The sequence below is a fragment of the Equus asinus genome, chromosome 22 (assembly GCF_041296235.1).
Source record: "Equus asinus isolate D_3611 breed Donkey chromosome 22, EquAss-T2T_v2, whole genome shotgun sequence".
Classification (NCBI taxonomy): Eukaryota; Metazoa; Chordata; class Mammalia; order Perissodactyla; family Equidae; genus Equus; species Equus asinus.
Genome location: NC_091811.1, coordinates 46,802,680 through 46,830,453, shown reverse-complemented (window position 1 = coordinate 46,830,453; position 27,774 = coordinate 46,802,680). Strand labels below are relative to the sequence as shown.

At 38.2% G+C, this 27,774-nt stretch overlaps 1 protein-coding gene across 8 annotated transcripts in view; it reads right to left on the bottom strand.

Moving 5' to 3' along the window:
• The window catches only part of TMEM117 (transmembrane protein 117), a 423,429-nt gene that overhangs the window by 198,567 nt on the left and 197,088 nt on the right, over positions 1-27,774 (bottom strand). For 7 of the 8 annotated variants that reach the window (XR_011496811.1, XM_014836290.3, XM_070494077.1 and 4 more), the window contains one exon: positions 715-814. The exons of the other annotated variant lie outside the window; for it this stretch is intronic. Coding sequence is in view for 6 of the 7 variants with exons in the window: in XM_014836290.3 (XP_014691776.1) it covers positions 715-814 (100 nt within the window). In the remaining variant the exon portion in view is untranslated. The remainder of the gene's footprint in view (positions 1-714; positions 815-27,774) is intronic. 8 annotated transcript variants of the gene reach the window in all.

Genomic DNA, 27,774 nt, shown 5'->3' with positions numbered 1-27,774 from the left:
ATGAGGATTAACTGCACTTCTGAAAGGTGTCAGCGAAGGTTAAAAGGTTCCATTTGTATGAGAGTTATACTCTGCACTCTGAGATTCTCTTATAAACCTATAGGACCTAGAGCCTTTTAGCTACAGACTGCATTTAATTAACCCAATGGTAAAAACCAGAAGTTACTGTCTTGACAGATGAGCTCAGCATGAAATACGGTTTGTATACTTATTGCAGGCTTATAATAAAAAAGACTAATAATGAACAAAAGAGATTAAAACAGACAACTTTCTTAGTTACCATTAAGTTAGTAGGTTCAAATGTAGAAGACTATATTAAAAGCCTTTAAAGAATGTTTCAGATGGTCTTCTGAGACACGCCAGACAACATTCCTTACCTGAAGACTACACATGAAGAAAACATTCCATTAATTTTATGAATGTGTATATGTTTGTATGTCCATACATCCATATGTACATACACATATATAGATATATATGTATTTTATAAATGAATATATCCCAGTGGACAGTCATCATTAATATTATAAATGTATTTTTTCCTGATGTAAACAGATACTGTATATAATCTCTGGATTTATCTATGCTCATGAATTTGTTTCACTCGAAAGAGAGGTACTATTTTGCGCTAAACCATCAAAAGCGGTGTCTATCCAACATTATGAATAAGTCTTCCATCTGATATCTGAAATGGGTGAAGTTAAAATTTCTTACCATCCAAGCTGTGACAAAGTCCCCCATCCAGGTCCCTACCGCAGCTAATTTCATGAAACTTTCATTTCGGATGCCCATATAGTCTGTAATGATATATGCTCTGTGGAAACAAAGACACAAGACATTGCCCAGACTCAGAGAGCCATATAGTCAAAGCTTTCTGATTCAGCAACCCGCAAAGGGACTTCTCCCCCTTTCAACAAGCTTTCTTGCTTTTGTCTCATCTCATATGCTTACAAATCTGAAAGGCTAGGAAGAGCTCTGAGGGTGTCTGGGTCAGTTCCAATTAGATTTGAAGACTGATTGTGGCTATACCAATTACGATGTGCATTTCATTTTTGAGCTGTAAGACTGACAACAGCTTTTGGAAAATCAAACAGAAATACTCAGCAAAGGCATCATTTCATGCTCACTCAAGTATGAGGAGAGCAAAAACAATTCCTGAATTAGAGTAACTTGAAAGGGAAGAGAAGAGCTCACTTTCCTTTAGTTCTGTCAAGTCAGAACTATTGAAAGGGACTAAGCTTAGATATAATATCATACCTGAATAATGTTCAGAATAATGTTGATTTGAGAAAATTTCCACGAGATGAAGCAATGGAAAATTTGATTCAAACATATGTGGTTTAAATTATTATTTAAACACAATAACCAGAAGATTTAATTTCACTAAACACAAGTAACAAGGCCATGCTTATTGTTTAAGAATTTTCATTTCCATTTTCTCATTTGATATTCAAAAAAATCCTAAGCATTATTTTCCCATTTCGCAACTTCTCTGAGAAAGCTGGGACACAAGGAGATCACTTAACTTGACCAATCAATGCCACATAAGTAATGAATGGTAGTTAGAAATCAAATTTCTCTTTCTCTTTCTCGTCTTTTTAATTCTTTTTTTTTCACTGAGATCTTTCTTTTTTACTTTAGATTTTGTTCCTTTTCTTAAACATGATAATACTTGTACAGTTTATAGTATTAATTAAACTTGATTCTTCTTAGATTAACTTTAAAACAACATATAGTAGAGGACAGTATGTTTGTTATTTATCTACTTAAACTATGAAGAAGCACTTTTTGAAGTCACGAGAAGTAAAACATCTCCAATTCAGTTAATTTTTTTTCTGGAGTTATTCCAGACAGTTTTCTTATCCATAAAATAAACAGATATTTAGTTTTATTTAAAAACAAAAGCAAAGTTATAAACTCTTAAAACAACTCTTGTTCCACACACTTCATTTACCTACCTTTGAGAGTCTATATAAATATCTTAAGGTCTTACCTCAAAATTCTGGGTCTCTAATTCCACAGGTTTCCATCACAGCCCCAAAATTTGTAGCTACCATAAATTGCATGCTTACAATGCACCAGAGATTGTTATTAGCCCTTTAAATACAGTGTCTCCATCAACTTTCATATCAGTACAACAAAATGTATTATTATTTCTGTTTTCCAGAGGTTGAACTGAGGCTTTAGAGAATTTTTGCAACATTCTCAAGGTCAAGCATCTAGTAAATGAACAAGATTTGAAGCTAAATTTGATTGATTCCAGAATCTAGGCACATAACCACCATACCATACCTTCTTCGTACAAGTGTGAGTGGAGATATAAAAAACACAAGGAATATCCACTCTGTTCCCCAGTGTTTTAGTAGGCAATGAAGATCAAGACTTATTTCCTCTGAGGATAATTCATAACAAGAAGTCAAGAGTAGCACCCAGAAGCTGCAGCTCCCCAGAACTACCACCAAATCTTGGACCCTCATTGAGTTGACCAATCTAAGCAGACTCTACTGGAAGCCCCCAAGGTAACTCGGACAGCTTGGCGTGTCTCCACTATTGTTGAACAGTTCTTGGGCAGTGAACTCAGTGTACTATAGAGTATTAGCTCTGGTAGTTGTCCAGCTCTTTCAATGACACCTATTTTGAAGAATGTGCTCAATGCCACATCCCTACCTGTCCACTTTGCCAATTAGTTCTAGAATACATTGGGTTGGGGGGGAAATTTCAAGGTACATTTCTTGTGGTTGTATAGAGGTATACAAGAGAAGGCATCGGTTTTTTATTTCAGCGCCTAAACATAGGGATCAGATGGATAAGCTTGCAATAGATCAATGATCCAGCCAAGAATAACTAAAACAAATCTAAATAAAATACAAAAATTACCCCCAAGATCTGTTTAAAGGTATCTGAGAGCTGATGAAGCACTGAGGACTAGAAAAACCAAGATGCCAGATTGGAGAGAACTGTGGAAAGGTTAGCTATATTTTTCTCAAGGGACATTTGCTGATTCCACATGCAAGGCAAGAGGGTAACAATCTGGGCTTTGCCTGGGCAGATGGCTGTCTCAGTGGGTTGGAGAGACAACATTAGAAACTTAAGGAGCCAAGACCCTTGTGAGAAAGGAGGGGTCCAGAAGAGAGCATGATACACAGCTGGTTTTCCGTTCAAGACATTTGCCACATTACAAACTTGTTCAGGGAAGAGGCTAAGAGGCTAAGCAGAAAGTCTCTGAAAAGCATAACAGAGGTTGGCAACTTTATCATACTGAGGAGACTATTATAGTTCATGACCTGCCAGAGGGAATGGCCCAAGAGAATACACTGAGCTATGGAGGGCTGGACAAAACCAGAGATGGATGAGTCCTTGATGAGACTGTAAATCAGTCTTTACCCAGTCCATTCTAAGACTGGATGAAGGTGATCAGCTCCTACTTTTTCCACCTAACAGAGGAAAGAGTGAACCTTCTCCAGAAGAATAAAATATTATCTAAATACTCTACACATTTTTATACATAACATTCATCATTCATTCAAAAATTACTAGGATGTCAAGAAACAGGACCATATCACTGAAAATGAAGAGAGAATACAATATTTAAAACTAGATAATACGTTCCAGAGGACAGGGAGTTATTTTGGCTATTCTTTTCACTGTCAATTCCCCAGCACCCAGAGCACAGCCTGTATAGAGTAAGTGATGAACAAACATTTGCTTGATGTATGAATGAATGAAGTAACCCAAATTATTTTTATTTATTTCTGTATGGCATGGGTAGACCTATGTATGTTAAACCCAAGAAACAGGAATAAAATGAGACTGAATCACGAAGAACTTTTCCACAGAGGAAGACATTAAATATGTTTTTAAATTGTTTTGTGTGTTCACTTTATTACTCCAACTACATTAGTATCTCTTTGGCTGCAAGATAGCTGTCCTGCACACATCTAGAATGATATATCTGCACAAAATAAGGAAATGTCCCTCCTCTGTGGCTATAGGCACATGGTAAGTACTGGATGTTATGATAACAATGCAAATGAGATAGCAAAGATAGTTTACAAAATAATTAACATATTTAAAAGTGAAGAGTGATATGTAAAAGTTAGTAGTTGTTGCTTTGGACAAATATAAAGAAGAATGACAAATAGGCAGATCTGTTATAAAACTTTTCAACTACTAGCTCATTGATTTGCATGTCCATTAACATTTAACAATATTTCCTGCTCCGGTTGCAAAGGAAGGAATGTGCATACATTTTTATCAGCAATTTTAGCCAGCTGCAATCTCACATTGGACTCTAAAAAAGTAAAGCTGTGAAGCTTTATACTGAACAGTTTTGGGGAGTGAGTGATTCAGAATTAAATTTTATTTGCTAGGAGGCACTATTAAAGTTTTATTTTTGTTTAGAGTTTTAGCTAATTATTTTAACTATTCATACATAATTTGTTTGTTTTGTTTTGCGCTTTAGCTGGTTATTTCCACTATGCATAGATCTAGAAAGTCCTGCAGTTCTACCAGCCTTCGAGGTAAATATTGATCATTGATATTTTCTTCAAAGTCTTTAAATGAATTTCTTTTCAGGCCATAACTTCGGTTTTAATTTTTTCTGGAGATTTCAAGCTTTGGTGTCAAATCCATAACAAATGTGTGGAAACTTCAATAAACAGGATTTTGGAAAGTTTCATAATTATCATAACAGCAAGAAAACATAAGCTACCAAGATTATCATACCTAGTGAAACCTATGTGCTAAATGGCCCTAAACCAAACAGATTCTAACATAGGCTAAATAGTCAATAAAACTATAATAAATTGGTCTTACAGGTGAGAGTCTTCATGAGTAGCAACAAAAATTCCCGTTCACTTCAGTCTATTACTTATATACAAGTGGATGCAGTCAATGCCAGGTGATTTAGGAGTTGAGTCTCTGAAAGTTTAACAGGAGGCAGTAAACATAGATCATCAAACCAATATGGATCCATGCTTCACTGAAGATCCATCTGTGGTCAGCTGGATTCATAGTGTCACAGCTGCCTCTCCCAGGCATGTCTGGGCAACATAAACAAGATTGGGGGTTTCATATACAAGTAAATCATGGATAAGGAGTTGACTTACATGAGTACAGACCTGCATTAAACACAGTGAAACTAAAGCAAAAACTCTTAAGTATTCTTACAACATCGAGGTGAAAATTTGTCACTGTGAAACACCAAAAATTAAACCTAGATTTATCATATTAACATTTTCTCAATCTTTTTATGTTTATAATGAAATGACTAACAGCCTTTAATCCAGTCACTTAGTCCACTGTTATCCAAATAACCACATTTTAGTATTTTTGCTCAAAACTCCTAGTCCTTGACTATTAAAAGACTTTGATGGAGCTCAATACATTTCTTCCATGCAAGACCTAGGTATGAAGCTATGGAGCAAGGTCCTTTGAAATGTCAAAAATACTGCAGACAATCATTAGAAGTAGCCCAGAATGATTCAAATTGCATCTGGATTCAACAGTGCTCACAGATAAAATACCAACTCAAATTTCCCAACTTTAGCCATTCATCCCCTCTAATTCTTATAAGGGAGACATATATAAGAAGACTGTAGATGGACTTTTCATTGAACAAACCCACCCTGACCACGAACAAATCCACCACAAACAACTCTTCCTTTCATTCCTTGCCTGGCTTTAGCCTATTCACAGTGAAATGCATTTGTATTGGATGCAGAAACCTTAGTATAATATCAGTTTCTCTGTCTCCTTTACTCTCAACATTTGATTAATCACTAAGGTTACTTCTGAAAAGCTCTCAAATCTACGCTGTTTTTCTGTCATCACTGCTACCAATGTATTCTGTTCATAATCATCTCTAATATGAATTAAACCAACAGCCTCTTATTTCCCTGGGACAGACTTCCTCTTATTATAGACTCTTTATTGCCACTATAGTGACTTTTGGGGAAGTAATATGATATAGTAGAGGAGCAGGAGTCCTGGAACCAGAAAGTACTGGCTTTGCAAACCACCTCCCAACTCTATGACCTGGGACAAATCGGTAATCATCCATTCCCTTATCTGTAGACTGGGGATAAAAATATCTTCCCTTCACAAGAGTTTCATGAGAATTACATGAAATAAAATATGTAAGCTTCTAGCATGACTATTTCATAATAGGCATGAAAAAATGGTAAACCTTTGGCCTACTGGCTCCCATTTTCTAAAATAATATAGTGGTTCCCATTGTCACAGAATAAAACACAGATAAGAAGACCCTCCACTCTCTGCAAGCCATCTCCTTTTTTAGACTCATCTCCTTTCAGCTTACAATCTCTTTTTTTCAGCCTCTCCTCCCCATCATGAAATCAATCTCACCAAACATTCCACCACTCTATGATGCATCTTAGCATCCTTGTATGCAATGCTCTCTTTGTCTGGAATGCCATCCCCTTCTTTCTGGCCTGAGATTATTAACTCAACCTGTCCACTGAGAAATCTCCTGCCATTACCCCTAAAAGTAGTCCCTTCCCGGGCATTACTGTAACACTTTGCATATAGTTCTATGTTAAATAAATTTCCCAAAGTATTCTAATGATTTTTCTCACATTGCCTCCCTCTCCTGCCAGACTTAGTTCACCAAGGGTAAAGAACATATTTCCTTTGACTAGGCAGGTGAAATTCTCTGCCCAGTGTATACTATGACTTAAGAATGCAATAAATATTTAAATGAATTAAGTAGTCAATTGACTAATGTAAGAAGATTACTTAGATGATCTGACCCTGGGGCCAAACTAGGAAGAGGATAAAAGGATAAAAGATAAAAACACAGATTTGCAATATAAGATAAAAGAAAACATCAAAGATAAGTTTTGACCATGTAATTATGATGTTCTAACAAAGTCAGAATAGCATATCATCGCATCATTTTTATTACCTCTCTGGAATAAAAAGCTAGAGGCCAGAACATAATCGAACCCAAACGAAGAACACATCCTTGACTTTCTGCAATCACGTGCTGTAAATTTATTTAATTTGAATATAAGTTAGTTGATTACTAATTAAAAAAACTAAAATATTGTAAAGTCTCTGCATGGTATTTACTGAATCTTAATGTTTTAAAAGAATCCTTTTACATGAGACTATGTATCAGTACATAACGTTGTGCACCAATTTTCTGGCACAAACAATACAAGAGCTATATAGTAAAATACATTTTTTTACCCATGTGAAAAAAGAAAGAAAATTTATTTCACTGCCCTTCAAATGGATACTGCCAAACTACATTTGTTGCTTGTCCTCTAAAGTAAAAATTTAGAAGTTTACAAGGTTACAAAATAATATAGCCTCAAAACTAATTTTAAAGCTACAGAATTTTTGTGGTTGTACCCCAAATTTCTTTCTTAATAGAATTTTCTTTTTCCTCAACTTCAAACACTTCAAGAATACAAAATCTACCTGAATGCTCAAAATGGGCCTGTCTTCTACTTCTAACAAATTTAATAAACACAACCAAGACACTTCATGTATCTTTACTAAAGTCTTTGGAAAATAACAGAAAGGGCAACATTTTAAAATCCTGAGCTTGTTGCTAAGAGAACCTCAATAAATCCCCAAGGGAATCCAGAGTCACAAATTACCTAAAATTAATTTCATATCTAATTTAACCACATTTTAGTGTTAAATAACATTCAATGTGTTTATAACTATCTGGATAAAATATATCTGAATTGTCAAAGTGAATTGCCAGCTGAGCCAGAATGACATTAATTAATTTATCCTGCATAATGATGCTGTCTTCCCAACTAATTGGAAAGGCATAAAATAACTTATAGATCTGCTAAGATTGTGCTGCGGCTCAAAGGAGGACAAAAAGCAAGTTCGATTTTAATGGGTGTGTGTCAGTGAAGGTAAGTGTTTACGGGTATTAAAAGGTCAAAATAGATGAGAAATAATGACATGAAAACACTGGGACATAAATACAATAATTAATTTTTGACAGAAACTATAATTTTTTTCACTGTGTGTAATAAAATAAACATGAAAAATGAGACTTTCTACAAAACTTTCCAATTCAAAGCATAATTGCTTCATGATAATGTGATAATTATTCCTTCTTTCCTCTTCCCCCTCCTTCCCCTTCTCCTCCTTCTCCTCATCCTTCTCCACGTTTTGGATACAAATTCAATCACCTCTTATTCCCTTCCCCATGGCTACCCAACGCTATTTCCCAATCATTTATTCCCTAGTCTTGATGGAGAAATTTTGGACTCCAGAGATGAGAAGGGGGAAGGGGTTTATTTTTGGATCCACGAACCTTTCTTGCAGCATGTGAATTTATATTAGATAAGCATCTATTTTATGTAATATTCATTTACTCATTAAACAAATAATTACTGATGTCTCACTATATGCTAGAGCATGGGCCTGACACTTGTAAACTCTTAAGTTTCCAAGGGAAAGGAAATAGCACCCCGAGTTAGTTGTCGCTTACTGGATTATCACTCAGCATCTCTTGTCTAGTCATTTCCTCCCTCCTATATCACCCTTCCCCATTGTGAGGGTGAAGCTTATGGAGTAAGCTTATGGACACAGGCATACAATAATAACCAACCCTGCTGTGAGCCTATTTTTTCCTTTTCTGGTAATTTAGAACCAAGACTCAAAGAGAGAAAGAAGGAAATCTCTTTCCAGGAGGTTGGATGAAAAACAACCCAGTGATTATTGGTGATCACATTCAATTCCCTGTGAACTGGGGAACCAAGTCTGCAGCAAGAGAGAAGGTGAGAGAGAGAGAGAGAGAGAGATTGAGAGGGGGCAGAGAGACAGAGACAGAGACAGAGAGAGGATCAAGGCAGGCTGACTCACGCCAAGGAGAGAAGAAAGATAGGAAAGAAAGATTGGTGGTGTGGGAGTCTAATTCCAATGCCTTTGGAGACCTGCATTCCTGCATTTTGGATTCCATGGGTTAATTACTGGTAATTTCTAATAATTACTGCCCCCCATCTTTGCTCTTAAGCTAATTTGACTGAGCTTCTGTTAGTTGCAATGACAAGAGTTGTAATCATTCACCAAGGAAAAATTTTAGAGCCTAAAAATGTGGTTCATCTGTACAGTTTTAACAATCCTTTAATTCTTTTTAGAAAGGAATGCTATTAAACTGGCTACAAGAAACGAGTCACTAGTTTGGCTGATAGACTGAGGGTGGTTTTCAGATTACTCCTAGTAAGAACCAGGATAAATGTATTGTACCCACTCTGTATGACACTGCTCAGGACAATGGGGAGACTTTTGCTTACATCTTAATGTACTATTTACATATACCAATTTTGTAAGTGTGCTAAAGTTTGGAATAGCATTTCCCTCCTCAGCTAAAAAATATGCTTACATATTCTAGTTAAAGCCAATCTATTACAATGTGTCTCCATTTCTCAGATGTAGGGCACACGATGAGAGTGTGTCAAATGAGTGACAATAGTGGGGGAATATCTATGCATTTAATAGATAAAAAGCAAGATAAAGAGGTTATATCTCTTAGCTTGCTAGTCTAAAGGGAGCCTGGTTTTGAAATACAAAGTGTTGATAAAAGACAAAACAGACATAGATAAAGTGTAACTTAGAGAGAGAGGAGGCTGCATTTCTGACAGATCAAAGACTTTTATAGGCCTGCTCCAAAACGTCAGAAGGTAACAAAAAGATCAGATTAAGCAGACATCACTTAGGGTAGACTCGAGAGCCAGAGAGTTTCACAGAAGCTTGGGAGGGAAGCCCTAGAATTGAGTTTGCCAATGATATGAGTAACTTGGGGTAGCTGATATAGGACTCAAACACTTTCCAGGTGTTAAATGCTACTGGGACGCTAAATAGCACACACCTTTCACCCTCAGCCATCTCTGGACTTGGACCTTGCATGTACAGAGCCAAACCCCTGGGGCATCGCTTTAGCCTAACAATGCCTAACTATTATCAAATACCCTTCAAATTAGAAGTGAGATCCTTCTTATTGCTCCATAAATTTGCTCTGCAATGTTACTAATTATATAGCTTCATTTGATTTAACAATAAAGAATTTCATGCTCTGTTTTTTGCAATGCATACTTCACAAGCTACACCACAGGAGTCTACAGCAAGAAAAAAAGGAAATAAAGCCACATTTCCGCCCACCTTGTGAGCATTTCAGGCCCATCAACTTCATTCAATGAGCTTTCAGAGTGTTTTATTGTGTGCTGTTATAACTAGAACTTCTAGCTACCACAATGCTATTTTCTTCTTCTCTCACGCGCTGTAATGAAGTCCAGTTGGCACTGATGTCAAAGATGGTTCCAAAGATACCCTCTCTTCTCCTGATGTCCACCAAGTCCCTGCTACAGCTACTCACGTTGTCAGTGTGTGTGCCGAGGCCCAAGGGCACTGCTCTCTGTGCCAAGGGCAAAGACGACATCATCACAAACTCTATTATTGTAACCTCTGTGACCTTCACCAATTCTGAGATCAGTCACCTATACACCCACATTACCACACTGTGCTTGTGCCAGCGCATGCCAATAGCAACAGTGCTGCTGAAGGCTTACAGCCTCAAATATCCGCAGAGATTATGGAGAAATGCCTAACTTTAACTTTTACTTGCTCTTAAATAACGGCCTTCTACCTTTGGATTCAGGTGTGAATCCATGGGGCCAGGAATAAAATACGTCGAGATTTAGTCATAATTCCTTCCATTTCAACACTTGCCCGTTGTCCTTGAACCAGAGATCCTTGCTTCAATAACGCCTCAGAGGTTATTTTCCAGGCTCTTTGGTGCCATGTATAACAGCACTATAGAGGCAGGATTACAAGTAAACTTAGTGGAGTGAGAAAAGATGTTTCCCCTCCCAAAATCTACTGAAACGACAGTATAGGAATAAAAGAATAAACCTGCAGAGGAGAAGAGATGAAAGACAATGAGAAATTTTAATAAAATTTTTGGAAAGCAGATTGAGGAAGGGTGATGAGTATGGTTTCAGCTTTCTCTGCAGTATTAAATCCTTCTGGGGTGTGTTTTAAGGAGGGAGCTAGATTCTGCCTCTGAACCGCAACAATACCTGGGATGGGAGGCTCAGTATTTCTGAAGGTGAGAGAGAGGAAGGATGGAACCGAAAACAGGAGCTGGAAATCCCACATGATGAGCAATTAGACCACCAGGTACCCTCCTCCAGCCAATAAGACCAGGAAATGAGTATCACCCTACCCAGCTAGAGGGAGGTCTGCTATCTGGAGAAAGTCAAGCCGAGAGTTAGATACTTTAGTGAAAATAAAAGCTGTGAAAATAGAAGATTTTTTATATTAAACTGAGTTCCATTACTCACAATGCTATTTGTCTGGGTTGAAGATAGAAGTTTCATTTCTAAGAAAAATGATCAGCCCTGCCCTCCCCAAAAGGGTTATTACAATTGAGGGTCCCCCAGAGAAATAACCAAACGCCCATCAAGCACAACGCCCCTCCACCCAAGTCTTACCGTCACAAGCCTGTCTATGCACAGAGACTTTTCAGGCATCTTTTTATTGCCTACTCTTAAAAATGAATAGACTTAAGATATCACCATATATTTGAGGAAAACCTCTAACAACAACAACAAAAAAGCTCAAAACCAAAGAAAATGAGGCACTCAGAGGAAACAGACAATGTAGAAATCAGAGAAAAAGCATAAGGATAGAATAAAGATTTTTTTCAGACATGCAAAGTCAAAATTCAATTATATGCTGTTTATAAAAAGTACATCTAAAACTAAGGTTACATAAAAGTTGAATATAAATTAGTAGAAAAAGGCTAACAAAAAGATAAAATGCAAACAATAAGAAAAAGAAATTTGGTGTAGCCATAATATCAATTGTTAAAGGCGAAACATATTATAGATTAAGAGGAAACTTTGCTAATGACACAAGTTTCTACTCATCAGGAAAATATAATGTGCTCTCAAAATATAGAAATTAAAATAAATTGGCAATGGGGGCCGGCCCAGTGGCGCAGCGGTTAAGTTCGCACGTTCCGCTTTGGCGGCCCAGGGTTCGCTGGTTCAGATCCTGGGTGTGGACATGGCACCACTTGGCAAGCCATGCTGTGGTAGGCATCCCACATAGAAAGTAGAGGAAGATGGTCATGGATGTTAGCTCAGGGCCAGTCTTCCTCAGCAAAGAGAGGAGGATTGGCAGCAGATGTTAGCTCAGGGCTAATCTTCCTCCAAAAATAAATAAATAAACAAATTGACAAAATGGTAAGAAAAAAACAGACAAATTCACACAGAAAATGTGAGATATCAATATATTTTTCTCACTAACCAATGAAAGCAGACAAAAAATTAGGAAGGACATAAAGGATTTGAATAAGAGAATTAACAAACTTTAATGGATATACATAGAATAACTCACCCCACAACTACAGAATACACAACAGAGAACATTTAGAAATACTGACCAAAACAAAGGCCGTAAAGCAACTCTCAAAAATTTTTAAAGGATTGACTCATACAGAGGATATTCTTTGACCACAATGTAACTAAACTGTAAATCAATAATGAAGAGATATCTTGACAATCTCTACATCTTTGGAAACCAGGAGATACATGTCCAAACAACAGAAATTGTGAGTCAAAACAGAAATCTCAGTGGGACAGAGAAAATATTTTGAACTGGATAATAATGAAAACATTGTGAAATACACTTAAAACCATGATTCAACTTTTAACACATTAGAAAAGAATGCTAAAAATTAATGAGCTAAGAATCCTTCTCAAGAAATTAGAGAATAGCAAAATAAGCCCAAAAAAGATAGAAATAATAATTTTTTTTTTTATGAAGCTTAGCCCTGAGCTAACATCTGCTACCAATCCTCCTCTTTTTTCTGAGGAAGATTGGCCCTGAGCTAACATTTGTGCCCATCTTCCTCCACTTTATATGTGTGATGCCTGCTACAGCATGGCTTGACAAGCTGTGTGTAGGTCTGCACCTGGGATCTGAACTGGCAAACCCCAGGCTGCCGAAGTGGAATGTGCGAACTTAACTGCTGTGCCACCGGGCTGGCCCCAGAAATAAGAAAAATTTTTAAAAATAGAATTTAGTTAAACAAGTAGTAAGAAAAAAGATGGAAACCTACAACAGAGAGAATGAACAAAGTTGGTCTTGCAAAAAGACGCAAAATTGATCACTCTCTAGCAAGAATGATTAAAATATAAAGACAGAAGGCACAAACAACCAATGTCAGGACTGAAAAAGGGGCATTGCTACAGATCCCACAGAGATTAAACAGACAAGAATGCTTTTGAAGAAATTTAGATGACATCAACAAATTTCTAGAAAAACATTTTCAAATTACCAAAATGTACATAGGAATAAAAAAATAGATCTATAGCTATTCACAAAATTGAATTTATAACTAGAAACTTTGCCACAAGAAAATTCTAGGCCCAGATGTGCACAGGAGCACTGAGAGAAATGTGCAGGAATGTTTATAGCATCATTATTTATAATAGCCTGAAACTGGAAACAGCCCGAATGTCCATCAACAGAAGAACAGATAAATATATTACGGCAGACTCATACAATGGAGACTATTCAACAAGGAAAATGAACAAACTACCACTATACACAGCCTGGATGGATCCCAGAAACTGTTAAAGAAAATAAGCCAGACAAAAAAAGAGAACATATTGTATGATTACAAGTATATAAAGCTCAGAAACAGGAAAACTACAAGGATTAGGAAAGTATTATAAGTGATAAAACTATAAAGAAAAGCAAGAAAGTGAAGAGCATAAAAGTGAGATAGTCGAGGGAGGGAGAGTGAGGTTTATTATTAGGAGGGAGAGTCAGAGGGCTTCTGGGATGCTGGCAATGTTTCTTAGTTTTACATGAATAGTGATAAAGTGGGTAACATAGGTGTTCACTTAAAAATATTTTATAATAATTCACTTTGCAGCATTTAAGCTGTTTATATGTGTTTTATGTACTTTTGTATAGGTATGTTATTTGTGCATTTTAAAAAATTATAAAAATAAATACCTATTATTATAGAAGAAGCTTAAGATATGGTAGCTATTACCGTCATTTTATAGGAGAAACACTGGGATAGCAGAAGATCAACATAGCTTTTGGGAGAAAACTATGTTTACGTTGGATTGCAGAGTGTCACAAAGGGACCTGGAGGAACAGCAGAAGATTCCTGAAGTGTGATCAAGCCTGTGTATGTTGGAACAGTGCAATTAGCGAAATATCCTAGCTAGAGCAAGGACAGGGTAACAGAATAATAAAAGAGGAAGCTGAAAATTAATGATGTAGTGAAGGGCACTGAGTACCCACAATGTAATTTAGCCCCTGTTTTAAAGACTGTGAACAATTCACATTTGGAATTTAGATTGTTTGAGTTTCTTCCATAAGGCACTGCATTTTAAATGTCTTTCTGCTTGTTAACTAACCATGCTTCTTAGTATCTCTTAATGGAAAAATGATGATACAGCTTCATCAAAGGCAAGGGCTACCATTTTGACATACATAATGCCTGATAAGGTAGAGATTAAATCAAGTGCTATTTGAAAAGACCCATAAAAATTTATATCTGCTTCTTTTATTTCAAGGGGTGAAGCAGAAAGTCACCTCGAAGCACTTGTTCTCTTGGTTCCATGAAGAATCACTTGGGTAATTTCCCAGTAGCTCCCTGGTTAAGGGGAAGGAGAATAGGAAAGGATGTAATAAACTTCTGAGACTCTAGCAAACCTCTCCAAACCCCCTGACATGCAGAGCTGGTCACTGGGGAGGAAATGGGTCCAACTACTCCTCCAGAGGGAAAGTACAGAGGACGTGACTAAGGCCCAAGGGAAGAATGATGAGGCCTTTCCAAACAAAAACCATGAGGAAAGTGGGTGGCCAAGCTGCTGACTCAGGGGCATGCATGGGAGGGAGGTTTTCAGCACCTGGTGTGACTCATGGGAGCTCTTCTGAACCCAGTCATTCTGAGGGATACCCTCGTGGCCTATGTAGGGTCTGGGCTGGGGAGGGTACTGAAGCCAAGTGGACAGGAATCCATGTAACTACGCAAGTGCAAGCTTCAACAGCAACGCCATGTGCAGCAAGACACGTGTAAAGTAGAAGAATAATCAGATGGCACAGCTTTCTCTATGGCTGGTATTGGAAAAACACTCCTGTGACCCCAAATTGGACTGGCTGCAGCATCAAATTTAAGGTCGATTGGGTAGGCGAACCATCAAAAAGGAGACTAAACTCCCTGCTAATGAATGCAGGTAGAGTCTCAAGTCATTAATTAGAAAGGTTAACATAAATCAGCTCCAAGCTGTACTCTGAGTTTGTGAAGCATTCTTGCCATCAACACACAATGCCAGAGATTTCTGCACAATCAGCTTAAATCTGCTTGGCATATATATCATTCCCCACAAACACTGAAAGCACTGGCCTTGGGTAGGAATTAAAGGTCTGTGTGCCCAGAGATTCCTAGGAGCATACCCAGGTCTGAGAGAACAGCCACTCAAGATGCCTTGCAGCCACCTGTAACTTAACTTGATGGAGAGGGTCAGTTATTTATTCATTCATTCAGCAATACTGATTGAATACCTCCTATATGCCGGGAAGGAACTGTGCTAGGTGCTGGGAATACAAAGATGAACAAGACATGGTCATCACTGCTTAGCAAATGACAAAAGACACACAAACAAATCAACAGAGCCCTATGCGGAAGACGCTATTCATGCGAGGAGAGGCAGAGACGAGAGACACCCAATCCATCTGGTGTGGAGGAGAGGGCACAGGGAGAAGAGCAGGCTTTACAGAGGAGGGACAGAGGAGGGAAAATGCATTTGAAGCAGAAGGAAACAGAGGTAGGATGGCGAGAGGGCTGAAAGCAGCAGGCGTGTTAGAGGGAGCAGCACGGGCAGCTCAGGGCTGCTGCCGGAGTGCGCAGTGAGACAGGAAGGCAGGCCCGGGAAGCAGTGGCTGTGTGAGGAAAGGCGCAGCACAGCCTTCATAAGCTCTGCTTTTTAAAACACTCACTGAAATGGGAACATTCCAACATCTACTGGGATATTATCTACTTCATATCTTTAAAATGTTTTCCATTTAGGAAGCTGCATCAGTCAGGTTCTCCAGAGAAACAAAGCCAGTAGAGATTAGACTGATAAATAGACCGATAGGCAGACAGATAGATACAGACACACGTGCACTCACACACATACACATACATATACACATAAACAAAAAGATTTCTTCCGAGGAAGTGGCTTATGCGATTGTGGGGGCTGGCACGTCCGAAATCTGTCGGGCAGGCCCGCAGGCCGGAATTTCTTGGGCAGGAGTTGATACTGCAGTCTTCAGGAAGAATTTCTTCTTTCTCTGGGAAACCTGCTTTTGCCCTTAAGGCCTTTTAACTGATTGGATGAGGTCCACCCACAAGATCCAGAGCAAGCCCCTTTACTTCAAGCCAACGGATGGTAGATGCTAACCACATCTGCAAAGGACCTTCACAGCAACACCTAGCGTTTGATTAAAGAGCTGGGTGCTACAGCCTAGCCAGGTTGACACATAAAACAAACCATCACAGAAGCCATACTTCCAATTTACATTTAAAGATATACTTGTTTTTACATCCAAAAATACAACTCCCATCAACAATCCCTAAGATCCTAATTTTAGAATTTAACACAGAACTCCTTTAATATTGCCTCTACTTTCCCCAACACGCGCGCACACAAAATAACACCTCATCAAATAGAGATGGTGCTTCCCATCAATGTGCTAATTGAGAAGTCAATACTGATTTAGCTATACCTTAACATTTTATCATTGAACCGGTGGGATTTCATAGTATTTCTGAAATTTTTTTTTCTTGCTTTTTTTTTTTTCAGGAAGATTAGCCCTGAGCTAACATCTGCTGCCAATCCTCCTCTTCTGCAGAGGAAGACTGGCCCTGAGCTCACGGCCGTGCCCATCTTCCTCTACTCTCTATGTGGGACGCCTGCCACAGCGTAGCTTGCCGAGCGGTGCCATGTCTGCGCCTGGGATCCGAACCAGTGAAATCCAGGCCGCCAAAGCGGAATGTGCACACTTAACTGCTGCCCCACCAGGCCGGCCCCAGTATTTCTGAAATTTTAATTCAATTTCTATGAATCCATACCTGTAGCTTAAGTTGTAATGAGTTTTGTTTTGTTTTGTTCTTTCAACACAAGACTCTATAAGCTTTCTTTTTCTTCTGGCTCCTTTCTGAAGTTCTTTCTTAGACTAGAACTATTTTTGCTGTCAAACATCAGCTTCCCACTCTTATGTTAACAGCTGAATGTTAATAGGTAAATTACATTCGTGTCCAACCTAAAAAGCATTCCTTTCAAACCCAAAGGTACTCACTTTTTTTTTAAAGATTGGCTCCTGAACTAACATCTGTTGCCAATCTTCTTTTCTTCTTCTCCTCCCCAAATCCCCCCAGTACATAGTTGTATATTTTTAGTTGTGGGTCCTTCTAGTTGTGGCATGTGTGATGCCACCTCAATATGGCCTGATGAGCAGTGCCATGTCCACGCCCAGGATCCCCACCAGCGAAACTCTGGGCCGCCGAAGCAGAGCACGCGAACTTAACCACCAGGCCACGGGGCCAGTCCCCAAAGGTATTCACTCTTAATTCCCCTAGAATGCAGAAGTCATGGTCAGATTAGGTATTTTTATCAAATGATCTACTTTTTTCCTTAAAAATAGACTATCCCTTGAACAGACAATCTTTTGTATATATTGCAGCTAGAACACTGCACTAAGCAGTCATCGGCCTGTGAGAAAGACTGTAGAATGCTTAATAACATATGGACTCACTGGTAGCCAGAACTTTGAAGACCAGAAACCACTACTGGAATCCTGCTGGTTTCAGGGCATTATTCAAGTCTCTAACACAGTACCCGAGGCTGCGATGTTCAGCTAATATTTGTTAAAATTGAAAAGAAGGGGAGAGAAATTCCACCTTCTGGAGAAGGACAACCTTCTTAGATGGGTGAGGAAGAAGCGGAAGTTGATAACAAACCAAACTGAGTATTGTATATGTTTATGCTTAATTCATTGATAGAAAATCATATAACTATTACAGATTTTAGGCTCACTCCTACTCAAAAATATACTTTTATAGGATACTTTTAGACATCTTCATAAACCCTTTAATTGAAGTCACTCAGTACTTGTGAACTGTGGCTTACAGGGCAAGAGAAGGGGATGGGGACACTGCTGGACCCCTCAACAATGGTTGCCATGTACATGTCCCAACAATCAGAGACCAGGAGGGCCTCAGCAATCAGCGTCTGAAATGGGTCCCAAATCCAACAATTAGCAGATAACCAAGGCCTATTTAGAACTGCTCAGCCAAGTGAAAAGATCAAATCACCAAATCCAGGGAGGTGATTTAACAGCAATGTGGGCACCAGGGTACAAAATCAGACAATGTCAATAGGTAGGCACAAGGGAAGCTGGTAGCAACTCCTGAGCTGAAAAACAGGTCCTCTGGTTACGTACATGGTTAGTTTTTCATCCAGTGCCTGGAGCTGGAGCTGTACCAGGAGTGCTTAAACTGGGCAGAAGAACAGGTCTAAGAGACGCCTCTGCATAGGCATTGGTGTCTGAGCCTGCTGAACCCTATCTGATTTTATAGGCAAAGCATGAGTGCACCACGCAAGGAAAACCAGCTGGACAGCACCTTTAACTTAACATTGCTTCAATAAAGTTTTCGGTGGCTTTAGTTTGTCTAACCATCCACATGCAAATCAGCAGCACTAAAAATTGAGAACAGAAGATAGTAACGGGAAAATTATAATTTCTACTAATTTGAAGTATTTGTTGTCTATTCAACTGAATCATTCCTTTTTTCCTGTCTTTGTCTCTTCACAGTATGGCTTTACCTGCTCTGGGCACACACCTTCAAGGACACCAGGTAATGACACAGCCGCCGTTCCAGGCCCCACCTCCTACCCTGGGCTCTAAGTTTGCCCTCTCCAAGCCTCTAGTTCCCATTCTGTTGACTCCTCCTCTCTGCCCAGACTGCCGCTTCCGTAAAGAGTCCATCTGGACTTTCATTTCCTCCTTCCCCAAGACCTGCTTCCCAGACTCCTCAGCTCCCTTCACCATTGCCCAAAGGTGAGCCTGCCTGCCCATCCTTCGGACCTGATCCATGCTCTTTTCATCCTCAATCTTGGTTACACAGCAGATTCCCCTGGGGAGCTTTTAAGAAACACCATTGCCTGGGCCCCTTCCCAACAGATTCTGACTTAATTAAGTTGGTGTGGGGTGCAGGCATCAGCATTTCTTTAAACCTCCTGGTGATGCTAACACATAGCCAGACTTGAGAACCACTAAAGCTTCTGCACACTGGCCCTGGCGGTCCAGAAGGCAATTTGGGACAAGAGTTGTCACATTGAGCCACAAAGGGGCTCAGCAGTCACTCACTATAAAGGACCACTAAAAAGCAGAATATGCTATAAGAAGCAAAATACACTGTGAGAATCATACGCACTCTAACAATTTTAAGCACCAAAATGACACAATTAAGGACATTTGGATAGATGAGGAATGATCAAAGCTGGGCTCATGAAAGGGAAACATTTACAGCCTCCCAACTTCCAGCAAAGGGCCCTCATTTATTCATTAGATTGGGTGTTCACTAGATCAACAGTCAATCTCGTTCAGATAAACCATGAACACGCACCCATCAGGAGACATCTAAAGTCTGCTCAGAGTGCTCAACGCTTAACTACCTAAATTCCCTATGCAAGCTCATGAAAAAATGATGGAAATATCAAAGAACAATCTGCTTCAGAATCATTGACTCAAAAGTACACAGCATATGATGACATAATTATAGCTTTGGTGATTAACAAAACCAGAATTTATTTAAATTAGAGACCTTCTGGTTGAAATGAGCTGCAATCATAAGGTGATGTGCCTGGCACACGCTGCATTCAACGTGGAGCATCATGAGTCAACACAACCCCACCCAAACTGCTTTTTTCCACATTGGAGTCAGTTTTTCCCAAAAAATAACTGTGCAACATAAATTATGAGTAAAGATGTGCAGTTTAGTATTACTTCAGATTATTTAGGATTCTGGGGAAAGTCTCTGCTAATGGCTGCATTATATTCCCAAATGATGCCTGAGAACATGGAAAATAAAATGCAAGAATTGTGTTTTAAAACCATAGATGGAGATAAAACCACTTATGACATACAAAAATATGATAAGATTTGTCCAATGGGTATGATCGAGATAAACCATAGTAAGTTGAAAGAAATGAAAAAATGCCACTGCTTGGAAAGTAGAGGCTGAAAAAAATGCAATTGATATTAATTTTAATAAAATTAGATATTGCATAATACTTGAAGAGCTCACTAAGCAAAAAATATATATATACATTTTTATTTCCTTTCATCAAGTCCTACTAAAATTTATGGATCAACAAAATCACATGGCACATAATCTTTCTACTCTTCTCCATCTCAGATACTTAGTAATCCCCAGCCGTTCTGAGCTCCTCTTGTTTTTCCATGTTTGTAAGATTTCGTACAGTGCTGTTCCCTACGCCTGGGACACCTTCCTTTACTTCGTCATCAGTCAACTCTTGCTTATCTTTTGAAACAAAGCTCCAATATCACTCACTCTTCCTTGTCCCCTTCTCCTTCCTTCTAAAGCTGAGTTGGGTTTTTCTGTCTTCTAAACCATAGTACTTTTTCCCCTGGTTAATGTAGGCAGTTAATAAACTTCTGTTGGCTAAGCAAATTAGTGGCACTCTCTTAAAAAGAAACCTGGGTCATTATTCCAGGAGAAAAATCTGAATATAAAATTTTACTGTTTTCCATGAACATATGTTCTCTTTTGTTCACTGCTTTTCTTCTTTTACAAAGGTGTTTAATCATAAAGGCAAAAAAAATGTTCACTATTAAAATATGAAAAGCATAAAAAATTGGAGGGAAAATGTCATCTGACATTCCCTCACTCAGAACAACTGCTACAATTTCTTCTCACTATATTTTCTACACATATTTTCTAAATAAAGAAATCAAGATGAGTAGGGATAAAGTGTGGAAGAAGATTAGAGAGATGATAGATAACCAGATAGACTATGATTTATAAAAATAAATTATAAAATGATTTAAAAACAAGACAACTGATAATCAGCACACCCTGATAAATCTATAACACAGAGATATAGTTAGGAGTTTTACTGAAAATATCTCTTGACTCAAAGAGGCAGGAGGTATTTGAAAGAATCAAACAGTATCATTCTGACATATATCATGGTGAGGTGAACAGTAAAGGCTGACCACAAAGATAAAAACACAGCCAGTTTGTATGCTCAACATAGATGATATTAAAAGGATGCTCTAAAATAGTGGGAAGTGACTCCAAATTCTCTTGTTTCCTTTCCCTCACTAGTCAAAAGCAAAACATATCCTAGTTTTGTCTCAAAACCCTTGATGACTTCAGGATCAAGGTATTGCATACTGTTCACCACTAGCCAATGCATTGACAACCTCTAGCAGAGAAACTGTGTGAAGGTATGTCCAAAAGCCCCAGGACAGAATGTGCAGACTTTGGGGACAGGGCCAATCATGGTGCAACTGATTCAACCAATACGTTATGAATCGTGAAAGGCACTGAGACACAGAGCTAAAGATAAAAGAGGACAATTGCAATGCCACACAGAAAATGCTACAAATAAAACAAGTATACTATGGATCAAGGAAGGCTTCAGTGTGGAAACTGAAATTTAACAGATGAATCAATTTAGCAAAGGCAAGAGAAGTAGTGGGAATTTCAAGTAGAAGAAACAATATATGCAAGAATAACAAGGCAAGGGAGACCACGATGCATTCAAGGAGCTCAAAGTACTCTGAAACAGAAGCCAAAATTAAGAGGGTAATTGATGGAAAGGATCAAAGTGATGAGGGACAAAGATGAAAATAAAGGCGGGAACTAGATTGTGAAGAAGGAAAGAGTTTAAATTTAATCTTGAATCTAAGGGGAGCCTTCAATATGATCCTAGGCTTGTGTGTCAGATGATATAGTTTATGTTTTACTAAGACTAAGCTGACAGCAGCAAGGAGACTTGATGGATGGAGACTAGGGCCACAATAAGGTGAGCTTAGACCAGTTAGGGGGCCACTGTAATGAGGCAGGTGAAAGACAAGGGTCCGACTAAGGAACTAGCAGCAGAGAGTTGGAGGAAGAGATACAATCAAAGCTAGAAAGAGGTAAGAATTTCCTCATTTGTAGGATGAGAGTGGTAAGAATAAAGGATGAAGTTAACAGTAACTCCTATCTTCTGCTTCAGTAACAGAGTGGGTAGTGGTGCCATTCACCCAATTAGTCAACACAGGAAGAGGAGCAGATTTGAAGAAAGAAGAGATAGTCAGTTTGGGAAAAATCGAGGTTTAAATGTCTGTGGAACACCAGAGACACGCCCAGTAAGTAGCTGAATATACTAGTCCATCCTGAGGTGCAGAGAAAGATGAAAGAACTCTTAGGTTAGAGGTGGAATTTGCAATTAGCAGTTATAAAAGTGGGTAAAAGTCCACAAAGAGAAGAAAAAGGAACTGAGGTCAGAATTGCAAGAACACCAACCTCAAAGGAATTGGAAGAGGAAAAAGAATCCATACTGTTTAAACAGATGGACGCTCCAGAAACAGGAGAAAAAATTAGGAGAGTATTGTAATGAAATATAACAAGAAATTCAAGAAAATTGAATATAATAATAAATTGAAGAAAGAGGAAATGATTGACAGTATGAAATGCTTACGTGAAGTGAAAAACTAAGAATTGAAATACATGTATTAAATTTAACATTTAGATTACTGTTGACCTCAGCAAGAACATTTCAGTGGTTGAGCAGAGGCAAATACTAGAATGCAGTGAGTTGAGTTGTATATGGGAAGAAAGGAAATGGAGACAATGAGTGTAGGCATTTATTTTAATTCCAGAAGCTTGGCTGTAAAAGAACAGAAAAACATACCAATAATTAGGCAACACAGGTTTAAGGAATGAGAGAGAGACAACTAACTGTGTTTCTAATGGAGGGAATTGAACCAAAATGCACTTTAGCTTGCATCATGGCTATTTTTGTAGCTGACTTGCCTTCTCTATTTAATTCTAAGTTGATTGACAGTAGAGACACTAACTCAGGCACCACAGTTGCTCAATAAATGTTAATCAATGAGTAAATGAATGAGTCAATCAATCAGAAAGAATACGAAGAATATAAAGACTATGATAAACACAGCCAGACTTGAAAATTATAGAAACAGCTTAGTGCCACAGAACAAAACCGGAGTGGGAACACGTACATCTGGGTTTTATTTTACAACACCAAAAATAACAAGCTGCATGACTTTAGTAAAAAATTTTTATAATAGTTGGACTTTCAATTCTCGATCTGTAAATAAGAAAGTGAGAGTTGATCAGGAATGACAGAGGCTTCGATTCATCCCCAGCTCTGGTGAATTGCTCACTGCTGCCTGGAACACTGTGCCGTGAAGAATTCTGAGATTCTGTCTTGACTCAAAGGAGTCGAGGATTTTAATGGATCAGCAATGTCTGCCACGTGTGCAGAAGGAGGAACGGGTGACACATATGCTACGTATTTGTCAATCCTGAAAGAGTTCATCTATACTGCTCTTAGAAGTAAGACAATATGTGATTTATGGTCTTTTTCTGAAAATTCATTCAGAAGAAAGTTTTAAAAAGAAAATTCCATAGTGAATTGAAGACTAGAGAGATTTTTTATCCATGGCTTGCTTCAGATTCTTTTTTATAAAAACCAAACTAGCATGTGGAGAATATAGAGTCCACATGTAGGAAATCTTGGAGCAGCAGCATTTTTACAGGAAATTATAGTGTTTTATTACCTAAATACACAGAAGAATAATGCATTCCCCACCCCAACCCCTTACACTTCTACTAATACTCAGGCAGTGACTTTCCAGCACCCATGATGCTCAATGGACATTCTTTTACTAATCTCGGAAGACTGCTGTGATGGGGGTTAGTGGTAAGTATGATTAGCCTCACTGATCAGATGGGGAAAACAAAGCACAGACAGAATAAAGCACTTTTCAGAAGCTACTGAGCACACCAGAAGTGGATGTGGGAATGGTTTTTTTGGTCAAACAGATGCAAGGCCTGATTTGGGCATTTGCTCAACTGTTCCAGAGCTGTACAGAGAAAGGTCCCCTTGAGGTCTGGGTTCCGTAACCCTGAGTTTTTCCACTTACCCAACACTATGCTAAAAAACAGTCCTAAATGCAGAGGTGAGCATTTTAATTTTAGTTTATATCTTGCTGTAAAGTAGTATAATTTCCATAGCCATTCAATTATAGGCACCAGAAACTACCTCATTCCTGCCTGCCATCATGCATAGACAAAAGAAAGATATAGACGAGTGAAAGTTGCCATTTTTCTTTAAAATAGAAACTTAACTAAATAATTTGTTCGCTTTGGCACAAGTAATTAGAGGAACAAATAAAGAAAGAGGGAAAATCAACAATCCCTTTTACATTCTATTTGGTGGATGCATTGATCATAGTTCAACATATCTGTGAAAGAAGGTATAGTCTACATTAAACTGTTGAGAAGATTTCACTTATTATATTATAAAGTGTCAGAAGGAAAAATAATCAATCAAAATTATAGACCCAAATAAATACCTAAAGGGCCTATTAGCACCTAGAAGCCAGGTCAGACACTCATGGTTCTTTTGTCATGTTATTAAATTGGTTCAGTGTACAACATGAGCAACTTTTGGAAGCCCTATCCTACAAGGATTGGATACTACTTTTCCAAAATATGAAAAAAAATGTTTCATGGAGATGATTCTGGCCACCTGTCCACAAAGGAAACAAGATTGTTTTTATCAATTTTAACATTTATATTCTCAAAAGAGACTATGATAAATGGCAGATGTCCAAAGAGTTTTTGAATTTCTCATATTTTTTTAATTAAAAGAATTTTTTTAATTTCTTATATTTCTTGAATTTCTTTTATTTCTGGAATTTTTTGTAGCTATTGACACTGAGCTCTCGCATCAAGCAGACCAGAGTTCAAATACCCATCCTACAGCTTACCAGCCCTGGAGAATGAGGAAAGTTTACTCAATTTTTCTTTACCTCAATTTTCTTATTTTTTACAGTGGACCTTGATGACTGTTTCTACATCCGTTATTTTGAGGACTAAATGAGATATATTCTTATAAAGGCTTTAGCACTGTGCCTGACCCCTAGCAAATACTCAATAAGTGTTTCCATCATCTACTTTACTGACAAGTAGCCAGACAACCATTCATCCTGACTGCCATCTGAAGGGAGATCCCTTAGATTATGAATGCAATGTTTGCAGTGAAACAGCATAAAAAGAGAAAAAGGAGGACAGCCCGATGGCGCAGCGGTTAAATTCACACGTTCTGCTTCGGCCACCCGGGGTTCGCTGGTTTGGATCCCAGGTGTGGACATGGCACTGCTTGTCAAGCCATGCTGTGGCAGTTGTCCCACATATAAAAATGTAGAGGAAGATGGGCACAGATGGGGGATGTTAGCTCAGGGCCAGTCTTCCTCAGCAAAAAGAGGAGGATTGGCAGCAGATGTTAGCTCAGGGCTAATCTTCCTCAAAAAAAAAAAAAGAGAAAAAGGATTTAAGAGTAACAAACAAAATACTGTATAGGCTCTTTTACATAGGAAAGTCTACATTTCAATGAAAGGAACTAAGCAATCTCAAAAACTGAGATAGTAAATATCAATGTACACTATCACCAGAACTCATCTTTTATTCCATATGCAAATACTCACTATCTATTTCTTTGTCAATTATTAATTTTGTGTCAATTGTTAACTTGGACTATATAACCAAAGAAGAAATTTCTATACTTCAAATGTATTTTCCCAGATATACAGTTGTTATTCAAAGTAATAATATATAATTGTCATTCAAAGCAACAGAACAATTAGAACAGCTAAGGTATAACAGAAAGAAAATTGGAGTTCAGTTTCAAAAAAATCTTCAGTCTGTCACTTATAGCCATGTTTGACCTCAGGAAAGTTATTCAGCCTCTTTGAAAACTGTGTCTGCTTTCGCATATTTACAATGGAGATAATACCAATCACAGGGCCTTTGTGGGGCTTAAATGAATTAATAAATAGGGTAATTCAGTAACACCCAGCAAATGGTACAGGCCCAATAAACACCTGTGACAGAAAAAAAAGCCTAAATCCTACTCAAATGAAAACATTTAAACTTGGCTTAATTTTCATTGAATTGATTGTATGTGCTCAAAATAATAAAAAAAAATAATGAAGAAAGGGAGAGAACTCAAAGCTATAATTTGTGACTTTATTTTGCTGTTACAGGTAATATATTAACTAATAGTTCTACTCTACAGCAACACTATTTACACTCAGTTCCAAATAAGTTTTCCAGGGCAGCTTCCGTTTAGCAGGACTGTTGAAATGATAGTGAAGTGATCATTTATAAATGGGTAACTCCGTATCTTGCTTACAGTGACTACTGCTCCCTTCTCTTGTCTTGACTTCTCTTGCACTCTTCAAGAGAAGTGCCGATTTCATTCTTCTTACTAGAGTTTATATGTAAAGTTTTAGTTCTGGAGTTTGTCAGGTCACAATGAACTTGTGATAACGGACACTAGATTGTTTTCGTCAACTATGACTTGAGAGTTAGTGAAAAAAAATGGAAACAAACTAAATTACCTGTTACCTTCTAAAGTGCTTAAGGGCAAAATCTAGTAAACACCAGATAAAAAATCCAAGGATGAGATATTGTACCTGCTCAGGAGGAAAGAAAAATGGTTGTACTGATTCAGCCATATAACTTTCTCACCAATGATATGAGCTTTACAACTGTCTCCTCGTTGCTGTGTGGATTCCAGTAGCAGGTGCTGGGATCCATCAGTATCCCGAGCGATAGGATGCTAGAGTAGGTTGCATCCATGAAGAGCAAATCTCACAAAAAGATAAGATGAAATCTGGCAAAAAGGCTGAAAATTAAGAAGGAATGAAAAGACAGAGAAAAAAATCATAGGGACCGCCTGGTGGTGTAGTGGTTAAGTTTGTAAGCGCTGCTTTGGTAGCCCAGGGTTTGCAGGTTCAGATCCCAGGTGCAGACTTAGCATGCTTGTCAAGCCATGCTGTGGTGGCATCCCACATAAAATAGGAAGATTGGCACAGACGTTAGCTCAGCAACAATCTTCCTCAAGCAAAAAGAGGAAGATTGGCAACAGATGTTAGCTCAGAGCCAATCTTCCTCACAAAAAAAAAAAATGATAGAGGAGAAATATAAGGCAACGTTAATGAGAGAAGGACAACGATGACTGCCAGCAGCAACAAAAGAAAGAAAGTAGACACATAAGTAGAAAGGTACTCTAACAAAAAATTACAGTCTACTAAATTTAATGGTTAGAAATGGAACCTGCAAAAATGTCACTCGAAGGTGAGCAGGGCATTCTGTGGTGCGCCTTGCTCCTCAGAGCACTGCTAGCAGTTAATATCCCATCCCTTGGACTAAGATCAGGTAATGAAGGAACTCTATGGTTCTCTGGTAAAATGTGCTGTTCACAAGTTGTAGGAAAAATTCTTCTCAAAAGGAAAAGATATGAAGTTGTGCTGAGGAAAGTGTATTGCAGGACGAAGATGATCTCAGAAAATGATATTATTAAAGTAAGTGAGCATAAAAACTCTTCTGTCCTCAACTCATTACAGAAATAGAAATTTTCCAGTAATCTAAAATAT